Source organism: Mizuhopecten yessoensis, unplaced genomic scaffold, assembly GCF_002113885.1.
Source record: "Mizuhopecten yessoensis strain PY_sf001 unplaced genomic scaffold, ASM211388v2 scaffold8657, whole genome shotgun sequence".
Taxonomy (NCBI): domain Eukaryota; kingdom Metazoa; phylum Mollusca; class Bivalvia; order Pectinida; family Pectinidae; genus Mizuhopecten; species Mizuhopecten yessoensis.
The window spans coordinates 774,035-784,883 of NW_018407656.1; the positions used below are offsets into that span (position 1 = coordinate 774,035).

A 10,849-nucleotide genomic window follows, 5' to 3' on the forward strand; every position below is an offset into this window, starting at 1 on the left:
TAGATATTTTCATGGTTTTCCCGTTCAATACGATATATTTATTTCACTTGTATAAAACAAATATATGTGATAAAAAAACCAACAACAGCGTTGTGGCAAAACGTATCTTCGTAGCAGTCTCGAGAAGTAACAACTATTATTCAAAGGTGCGGGGGGCTACGATTGACGCTTTAACCTAGAAGACGGTTGATATTTTATCCAAAAATAGTCAAATAGGTAGAGTGTCAAAAGAAATAATTGCAAAAGTCGCTGCGGTTTTGACAATGGTATGAATGATATTTTATGTAAATTATGTTATGTCCCTTCTCTCTCTTAGAAGATAACGTTATTACCAAATCGTTGACAGTTAGGCCTAAACGCTCGGTTAAAAATGTACATTTGCGTGCTGTGGGACAATTATTGAGTAACAATAGTGAAATATAAAAGGATATTGAGCGTGAGCAGAATATTCTGAACGCCAAAATAATGTATTCATATAATTAAATAAATTCGAGTATGCATGATCCGTTCCCTCGTGGTTGTGGGACTGTCAGTACGTCATTTTCATAAAAAGATTTGGAGTCCAGCAGCTTTGCTCCATTTTCTTGTTAAACATATTTATAATTTAACACCAAGCCAAGTTTCTATAAATCTTTAGGTCAAAAATGAAGCGAAAGGAACTTTGAAGATCACAAATGATACTAACATACAACAAATGTTTTGCTTTCATACGGCATTTTCATTATATGTAACATTATCAAATACATGTTGCGATCATAGGCTTTTGAATGCCATGGATACGAAAATTGGAAAAACTCCGCCGTGCATGTTGCAAGTTTATTTATTTGTCACGTCTCACGTGCGTAAGAAGGCGTCCAACTTTCGTTTGCAACTTTTTCATTAGGTCTGAAGGCGTTAGTGTGACCGACATCTTTTCCCGAATTCCACAGCAGACACGTGCACCTCTTCGGGTGCTTTGTGAGGTACAGGATACACCATTCCGGATAACGTTGTTCCGGTTCCGTTTTTTTTTATTTAGTTGGTCCACGGTTGATCGCCTTCATTTCTGTTGTTTCTCATGTAGTAAGTACAATGTAAGTTTCGATTACATTCTATATAATTATGATAATAATATATCGAGGTTCTTATATACCGCTTTATCACAACGTAGTTCGTAGGTCGTCTCAAATCGGTTCACAAATTGTTATCGTGGTTATACATGCATGTAGGGCCTTTGCAACCAGCCAATATCTTTCTCAACCCCCTGGGGAGCATACAGCCGGTGCTGCCATTTCGGCGCTCATAGCTAGCATTCTACAATTTTAGCATTGCCCAACCACGTATTTACAACACGGGGCCGTGCCGTGACTCGAACCCGCAGCCATTCGGTCAGGAGCCCGGCGTCCTACCACTAGACTACCGTGCCTCCGTATAGTGTTTTGACGCTGTGTTATATATAAATTCTATTTAAACTTCTCTGGTGAAGACAGCTTTTATCATAAAAACGTTGATAAACTGTTTTCTTGTTAAACAATCCTAACTACATGTAATATATATTCTGATATAAATAAATATCATGCTATAATATATTGGCGCTACTTTGCTTGACCAGGTTTAATTTAGAGACAGATAATACCATCTATTATAACGAATAAAGTGTTATTTCAAGCTCATTTCATGGAGCTATTGGCGCTATCAGATTAACGCAGATTGAAACCTTGGCCTTAATTTGTATAAACGTACTATTATTCGTTAATAGATCTAGTGTACATCCCTGCTCCAGACCCACATGTCCATTTAAGCCATTAGTCCACATATAATGAAAAATATTTTTCTTTTATGAAATATATGGTGCGACTTGTCTGGGATCCAATCGTGAAACCACTTTTCCAGACATCCTGATACTGTTTATTCGACCGGGATTTATCATCGTTTACATGTAATACCAATGTATACTTTACGCTGACGTTGTTCTAACAGAAAGGGTTGAGGCCTTAAACAAATAAAAAAAAGATCAGGAGGAGGGTTCAGGTGGATCCGGGGAATGAATGTGTTAGTCGAGGCAGAAGTGGTGCATTGTAAGTGAATCACATTCCCCCTTCCATTCTCAACTCCCTAGAACGCGCCATCCTCCCCAGTCAAACTATACCGGTGTTATCGATCAAGACAAGAAGACGCTTGCCCTTCCGGAACATCTGGTCTTATTCTCTTTGTACTTTTTCAAGGTTCTCCATGTAAATCTTTCCTTTGTGCATATTTTCTTTTAGTTTTATCGTTTTTGAGTGAGAACTATGGCTTTGTTGACACTGTCACTCCTGGTTATTCTCTCAGGGTTTTTTCTTCTGGATCATCTGATATTTAAACCGAATAAAACCCCTACAATATTAAGTAAGAAAGATTGGCTTTCACAAACATCAGCTTCAAATAAAAAATAAAATAAATTTTACACATGATGACATGAAATGGTTTGTATGCTAATTGTCACATAAGGGATCTACCGAACGCCTCAATTTCGTTTCGTGATAAGAAGTTAAAGCAAAATGCACAGCGGGCCTGTATCACTCAACTGTTTCTTTAGTTTTCTGAACTAGACAAGAAAATGAAATGTTCCTCTGCCAACTTAAAACCATGGTTGCCATCTCAGATTTCTTATCGACCCGAAAGATTATACCAGCTTAGAGTAAGCAAGTAGTTATTTTATTCAAGTCATTGAGATTTTTTAACACTACAAAGACGTTGATTTTGACATTCGAAACAGTGCTATTGACAACGATGACAAGCTGAGAGTTGAAGTTATACCTCAATTTTTAAAGTATACTGTTCTTTTTTATCTTTCACCATACTGGAAATAACTGAAGCAAGATTTAGAATTTATTCCAACAGATATGGCTTTTTCATTGTCCTAATGTGTACGCAGCATTACTGGTTATAGAAGGAATGACCTACCGACTGATCCAAGAGCACGGCGCTACAGACAGGAAAGACGGATTCGTACTAAAACCTATAAAAGCTAAGACTATTTCAAAGATATACAGGAAGTACCTTTGCAGGTTCAGGATGTGAGGCCCCTGCATTATTGGATGGATTTCGTTTTGTGTCATAGGGACATGAATTCAAACTGATCTGCTTCTCTAATTGTAACATTTGAGTCCTCTGTCTTTTCCTTTTCTTCTACAGATGTACCCGCTCTTTATTTCCCGCCTTTGTCAGTATAATGTTACAAGGTCGAGCGTCATGTTTCCGTGTTAAGAGTATGACATTTCAGTAAGATTGGGCTATATAATGGCTCTTGAGTGACCCCATCACCCGTTGACACAGTCTTAAATATGAACTTACTTGTTGCAAGGTTGCAATACATTAAACAAACAAATATGAAGAATGCTTGAACGAGTCATTCTTCAATTTACATCGTTATTTCAGTTTCCCTTCTTCTTTTCTTCTGTCTGAAAGACTTTCTAATCCAGATTTAAGAATACAGCGAGGAGTTAAACTGTACTAGCATAAGAGGGAAGACGATCTTTTTATTTTATTTTTCTTCAGACCTGGAACTAGAGTCTCCTCTTAGCAATTGAAAGAAGGGGGTTCGGAACCATTGACATTAAGGGTAGTCTTAACTTGAGGTATTCCCAAGTTCAAGGCCACGCCATAGTCAACTCCCATTAAACGTACTCGTGTTCATCTTCGCTAGCCAAGTGTTCGCTTCGTATACACTCCACTTACCCTTGGTGGATAGCCGTCTTTACTGATCCTTCAAATTTTCGTGCGCTGCCAATCGCTTGCATCCAATGAAATCGCGTCTTACATATAGCGCTATTGACGAAGGTAAACAGTAATGGCGACGCCCTGTACGGAAGCACGTTGTCGTTTATGTCAAGAGTGTTTATAGGTGCACAATCTTTTGGGAAACTTCTGGAGTTTTAAATCAGTTGGTGGAAATCCTTGACTACGTGTCACATGTAAATGATGACCTGGGAAAATATGTGTGCTGCCTTTGGATTGTTTCCTTTGGTTGGTTGGTTGGTTGATGGGTTTATAGACTACACTTCACGGGCGAAGCCTTGTGTTCGGTCGTCTTGAGGGGGTAAGCGCCAGCTTACCGGGCCCTCGGAGATTCAAACGTCCTGCCCATTTTTAGGTCACGCTCTCAGGTCGGACAGCTCCTCAGATGCGGATAGGCTGTCGCAGCTACTGCGGTCCACTGGAACACGTCCTTTCTGTAGTCCTCGCTGCCCTCCTATGGGATAGTTTCCATTGATTGATTGATTGATTGATTGGTAGGTTTTAAGTCCGCTTCACTATCGTGTTTCCATATTGCTCTGTCATTTATACTCCGCCTCGACATACACGTGCTTTTGTCAATTGTATGTAACGGTCATTCTGATTGGTTAAAAGTTTTTTGGGAGAAGAGCAATAACTTGGTATATCCTCTAGGTGGCAGTGGAGGGAATTATGAAAAGTGGAGTGTATACGAAGCGAACACTTGGCTAGCGAAGATGACTCGGGTTGTGCATGGAAAACACCAATCCTAACTGCCAATGGGATAGCCGATGTGTCTAATTCCATAATTTGATTAAATTACTAGCAAAATGGATTTACGATGTAGAACCTTTAAACTCCCTGAAAATGAGATCCAAATATAGCTCTAACAAATTCTCAGGTCCCTGTGGTTCACTGTTGTACGTCGGTACTATGTAGGATTCGTTGTTTATTACTGATATTTCTATCAATTTTTTGATATGCAATCCGAAAAGTTTCTGGCTTTGATGTCCCTTTTTGGTCTTGTTTTTATCAGATGAACAGCTGGAGATATAGCTGGTAACAACCCCTCAACCACCATGTACACGAATGTGACCCTCTGTTGTGCCCGTAGCCTGACCTGGAGTAATGGTAGTTCCCGGTTCTCCGGCATCCTTGTAACACACCGATCGATGTTACCAAGTCAAGGAAAATATTCACTTTATAAAAAAACAAGCTATAGAAATTATAAACACAATAGAAGGTTAAAATACACCGAGAATTTTCTAATTTTACATATGTTTAATGGCAATGGTAATATTGAAACACGATATAGTTGATGTGAATTTCGCGTGTTATATTCAATGTTCGAAGAAAGACAACTCGTACTGACTCAAGCTGAAGTAGCTAGAACGAAACTACGACTACTTTTCAAAATGATAACCACTTTATAATGATATTTTATTTATTAATTGAACGATCTGTCTGAAAGCCGCATCAAATGCGGCGAAAGGAATTTTTGGCATTGAAACTTGTGAATAATTTTGAAAATTCAAATTTCAGATATTCAAGCATAAATTTAAATTTGTCATTAAAATTACCGACAGCACTTTGACTGCGGAATTAGACAAAGTTTGCCTCTAGATATTCATTTTCCTTCAAAATATCCCAAACTCATATTTCTCAAGTTTGAAATAATTGCAATCTCCAAATTAATATAATATACACTGTACTCCAAGTTCATCCTCCTTGAAATATCGCATAATTTGTGCTATAATTTAATCTTGTAGAAAGCCCGAAATGCGTCAACCTTGTAGTTATGCCTTACTCTTGTATTGTCCAAAATATCGTTTTATAGACGGAAGTAGCTGTACTTGTTAAAATCTAGATAATAAAGATACACACATCAACATCGAGTTGCTTCTGTATTGTTATGACATTCTGACTGTGTACACGAACATAATTATATTCCTTAGGCATGTTTAATTGTACTTAAAAGAATTAGTGATTATTTATTTTGAAACAATGTTAAACCAAGAACCTACCTATTTGTTTTGGAAAAAAGCGTGAATAGTGTTTCAATAATTATCTTGTTCCCTAAACGTTTGTTTTGCTGTATTTTGTGATAAAAAAAAAAAAGGCATACTGCAAACCACTCTCCACCGTTTTCGAAATTTTAGCAGATATCGTAATTCAGCGCTATCGAATTATATATAGTGCCAAAGCATTAAATATGACTTGCTGAAACACGACACATAATCATCAGGAGAACTTTCACTAAACGAAATTACCTCCCCTGCCGAATCTAGCTCAAAACGGCCTCACTGTAAAAACGGCCCCAGTTGAAACGGCCCCACCTATTGAATCGTGTTTAAATACAATTTGATTGGATTTTAAATAAACTTAATTAGTATTCAATTTATTTCAAATCAGATTATTGTTACTTATATTTAGTGAATATAAATAGAGGATGTCAGCCAACAATTATAATGTAATTATAACGGGACGTATATATATGAACATAACAATTATAATATGTAAGTATAACGGGACGTATATATTGTATATACATGTATGAACATTGATGAACATGTATTTGAGTTTAAATAAACTGTATTGCATAAATACTACGCAAGATGACCGGACGCAAGTTATCACAACTTATCAATGTCCGCTCTATAATACAAGCACACATAGGCAAAACTTAGCAATGGCCTTATAATAAATAGCACATAATATATTTCACATAGTATAAGAAAGGCAGAAAAATAGGACAGTAGAAAAGGAGTCAGAGATCAGAAGAAAAAAAAGATACTGATAGATTAATTTGAGTATTACAGTGCAGGAGTCAACAGATAGGTATAGATGACACTATATATTGACCTGTATTTACGCAAACCGTTTGCTTTCAACAATACATGTTTGAACATGCTTACAAATAACTTCGTTTGATTTTATATCGAACGAAATATCACCAAACAAAAGGCTTTCTCATGTAATATTGATTAACCATATCAAATGTTGAAACACTTAATTTCTTTGTACATCATACTTTGGACAATACAAAATAAAATGGTTCAGCCTCCATATCTTGTCCACATCTACAGGGTGGACTGTCAGTACGATTGACATGGAATAAAATATGCTATTTAATACGTTTTTTATTTACTTCTTTTCTCTAAATAATTACATTAAATTAAACACTGAAGTAGAAAACACTGCCATTGCAAATGTATTTGAGACTGAGGAGGGTCAACTATCAATGGAAACACAAATACAATTTATAACATTTTTATCTGTATGTACATTTCTTTATTTCTTGAAAGCGCATGTAACTTTATAACATGATATCAAGTTATGTAATTGTATTATGCAATTGTAGTACTTGCAGTACTTTATACAGTATGTATACTATATATAGGATGGGGCCTATGGAAGGGGATCACCGCCATAATTATTTTTTATAGAATTAGTTACTTCTGGTTTGGAATCTAATTCTATGTACATTTGTATTAATTCTATGTTCATTTGTATTAATTCCCTAGTTGATAAGTGTCTTTTTCCATGCTATGTACATTTGTGTTGTTGCACTCGTTTACAAATCTATTGCGTGTTCATTCCATGCTATGCTAGTTTTCATTCCATGCTATGCTGGTTTTACCGATCGCGATTTCGTGTTAGCTTGTAGTATTCAATCCATTCCAGACTTACGTGATGTTATATACTCAGTACATTCTATCGGTTGATCTGAAGCTTTCGTCATTTTTGTAAAAACAGAAAATCGAAACAAAGTTTTAATTCAGAAATAGCTAGCTAGTCAACTAGTAAACGAGTAAGCCAGCAGTTGAAATACGTTAGGTTTCCTCATTATGATGACAAGCTGCGCTGCGATCGTCTTAAATATACACAGACCGCTCCCCAACCGCATCCGGTGCAATGTCGTTATTTGTTTACGTTTTGACTATTGTATTTTTATGGTTCTTATATTCATTACTGCATAAATTAAATATATGTTCAAGAACATATTAATGACGCCGTCAATATTGATGTAGACTCGGACAGTGCGAGAAACATTTTAAGGGCCTGCACAAGAAGAACAATTAGACTTGCTCAAGTCCAGAAAATAATCACATAAACCATAGACCTAAATTAACTTTAGGTCTCTGAATAAACTAAATGCGAGTCTAATATTGACAGAGCGTAGAGCTTTTCTTCCCCACTCCAATACACGCATTTAAAACAAAAGTGAAAAAAAAATAAGCAAAAGTATGTAGGTTAAATGTTGCAGTAACTTAATTAACAATCTCTTACCCACTATGACAATCTCACCCCACCACCACCCCAATTACAATTAATTCTTTATCACCTGTACTGTGCATGTCATATTCTTATATACATTTTAGATGAAGTTTGGAGAAGAGTTTTAAGTGGCTTTTGAGGCAAGATTACCATAGGTCAAAGATAAAAGAATATGAACCAACTTCCTCCACCTAACAAGTTATTTTTAGAGTCAATCAGAGTAAACCATTATCTGTTTTTGTCCATACCAATGAAACAGGAGTTTTTGATAAGAATGTTAAATTGAAACAAAATCATACAAACTTTCAAACCCAACAAAAACGTGCTGTCATCAATATCCACTGCTTCATAGACAAGTCCATAGCAGATGTCCATGTCAAAATTTAGTAAATTCACAGACTTAATTCTGTGGTAAATTATACAATTGTGAATGGTTATATATTTCTAACAGAATAATTCAAATCAAATAAATAACCTTTAATTGATCAAATATAATGACAAATATATTTATGAAAATTAAATATACATTGCATTAATTACATTTAACGTTTTGAACTTAATTTAGGAAGGTAATATGAACACAAAACTATATAGTTTATCAAACATGTGCACGTCATACAGCACTTTTATAACTTACCTTCAACGTCATTGTTCGTGCGGACACTCTGGCGGAAGACAGTCCAAGAGGCTGGGGTGAATACATCGTCGTCTATCCACTGACGCTCGATGTACTCCACCAGTCGCATTATCCTATTATACTAACCTCTCTCAAAGTCCAAAACAAACTGCTCCAGGATGTCGACACCGAGGTGGCGCTTGAGGACGGTCAACACCTAAGATAAAAGAAGTGATAATTAATGTATGTGTGTGTCTTACGTACATCTTTTGATTATGTTATTCGACAGCATTGAACATTCAGTTGTAATTCTTTAAGCATTAATCGTTTGTTACCAATATACGTTAATGTTTGCCAATAATACATACCTCAACGTAGTCCCGCTTCCTCTTCCTCGACATCAGAACGAACAGCAATGGGAACTGCTTCCGCTGACCGTCCTGCTGCACAAATGCGTGGATGGACATCAACTGCCCAGAAGGTCGGAAGGCTGCTGGTACGACCTATAAAACAATGTATATATAATTAGTTATTTTACATTACAAAGGCTATAATTATTTACATTATATAACTAATGGATATTATACGCNAAGAACGAACAGCAATGGGAACTGCTAAATAGAAACAAACAGACATGTACATAGAGTGCGTGTAGATAGTAACTTCATCTCATTAAAAAGTCATTTTTCTCTGACATTTACCTTAACACTCATCTTGGCTCTGTGGTCCAGCTTCAGGTCTCCTGCGTGCACGTGGGGCTGCTCTCCTCGAGTGAAGGCGTCCCCAATCTGATGCACGATGGCATGACACCGCAGAGTCCTGGACCGGATGCTGCAGGTCCACTTTGTCGTTCGCTTCCCTGCATACTAGAAGGAGAAAACATATTGTTAAGTGATATCTAGAAGTCAGTATAGAAAAAAGAATATTAACAAAACAATTTGTATATTTTATAATTTATCATTTTGCGTTATATTTTTCTTGGATTGTTAACATACCTTCACACCGTAGGAAAACCCATCGCTGGAAGTAAGCAAAGGACCACCTCTCTTACTACCAGTTGGCAAGACAGTATAAACAAGTGGCGTTGCCTCCTGCAACGAATCGTCCAGGTCACCGGCATCCAGGGAACTGTAAATAAAAAAAGTATATATTATATATATATGTATGGGTAAATAAACATCAATTTATGTTTTTCTATAAGTTCCTTCGCAAGGACTTATTGCAAGGACCACTATGTATGTATATACATATATATATAAAACTGATATCGAAAAGCTATACAAAAACATTGTTTATTTAAACTTACATGTCCGCCGGAGCTACCGGATCATCATAACGACGGTGAGATATGTTGAATGAGGCGTCCATGTCCGGTTCGTCGTCAGGCACATCGGGCTCCATAGGTTCCTCGTCCGGCATGGACTCATCATCGCCATCCTCTACAAGCTGGGTATCCAGACACGGTCTACAAACGAAGTGTAGATCCGTGCCACTTCGTACAGCCTCCTTGTACACAGCCAAGGAAATACCTGTCAAAATAGAATATAATGAAACAATACTTATATATAATATAATTATGGACATATAATGAAACTAAATTAACTTCCCTAAGTAGAATACTTATACTATATAGATAATATATATAATTATGGACACATAATGAAATTAACTTCCCTAAGTAGAATACTTATACTATATATATAATATATATAATTATGGGCATATAATGAAACTAAATTAATTTTCCTAAGTACATAGATACGTATACGAAATGGACATATAATTAAGGACATATAATGAAACTAAATTAATTTCCCTAAGTACAATACTTATAATAAGATAAGATATGGATTAGGTATTGACATATATATCAAAAAACATACTTGTATAATAATGTACTTACCAGTCTGGCTGGTTCTATGCTGCCAACGGTCGCACACATCACATGCGATACCATGCTGTCTTCGTCTAACAACGGAGTCGCACGAAATACACAAATCATCCATAACGTAATGTTGAATTATAAAACAGTAGTAAGAAATGCTCTATTTATGACAAGTAAATTACTCAAAATTATCGACTCAAATATGCATATTAATTTTTATTGGTCGGTACTATCAAAACTTCTCAAAATGATCTCCTCCAATTAGCAAAAAACAACACGGACGTGTGCCGAAATCAAGTAAAGAAAACATCGTCACACGGCGACTATTATGTGTA

General features: G+C 36.3%; 1 protein-coding gene across 1 annotated transcript; it reads right to left on the reverse strand.

The window, feature by feature from the left end:
• Positions 1-9,309: 9,309 nt before the first annotated feature.
• On the reverse strand, positions 9,310-10,635 carry LOC110456308. The gene is made up of 4 exons (XM_021506959.1): positions 10,533-10,635; positions 9,936-10,158; positions 9,625-9,757; positions 9,310-9,495 (listed from the first exon to the last, which is right to left on the reverse strand). Exons 1-4 carry the CDS (start codon positions 10,633-10,635, stop codon positions 9,310-9,312), a joined length of 645 nt encoding a protein of 214 aa, XP_021362634.1.
• Between the last annotated feature and the right edge of the window lie 214 nt (positions 10,636-10,849).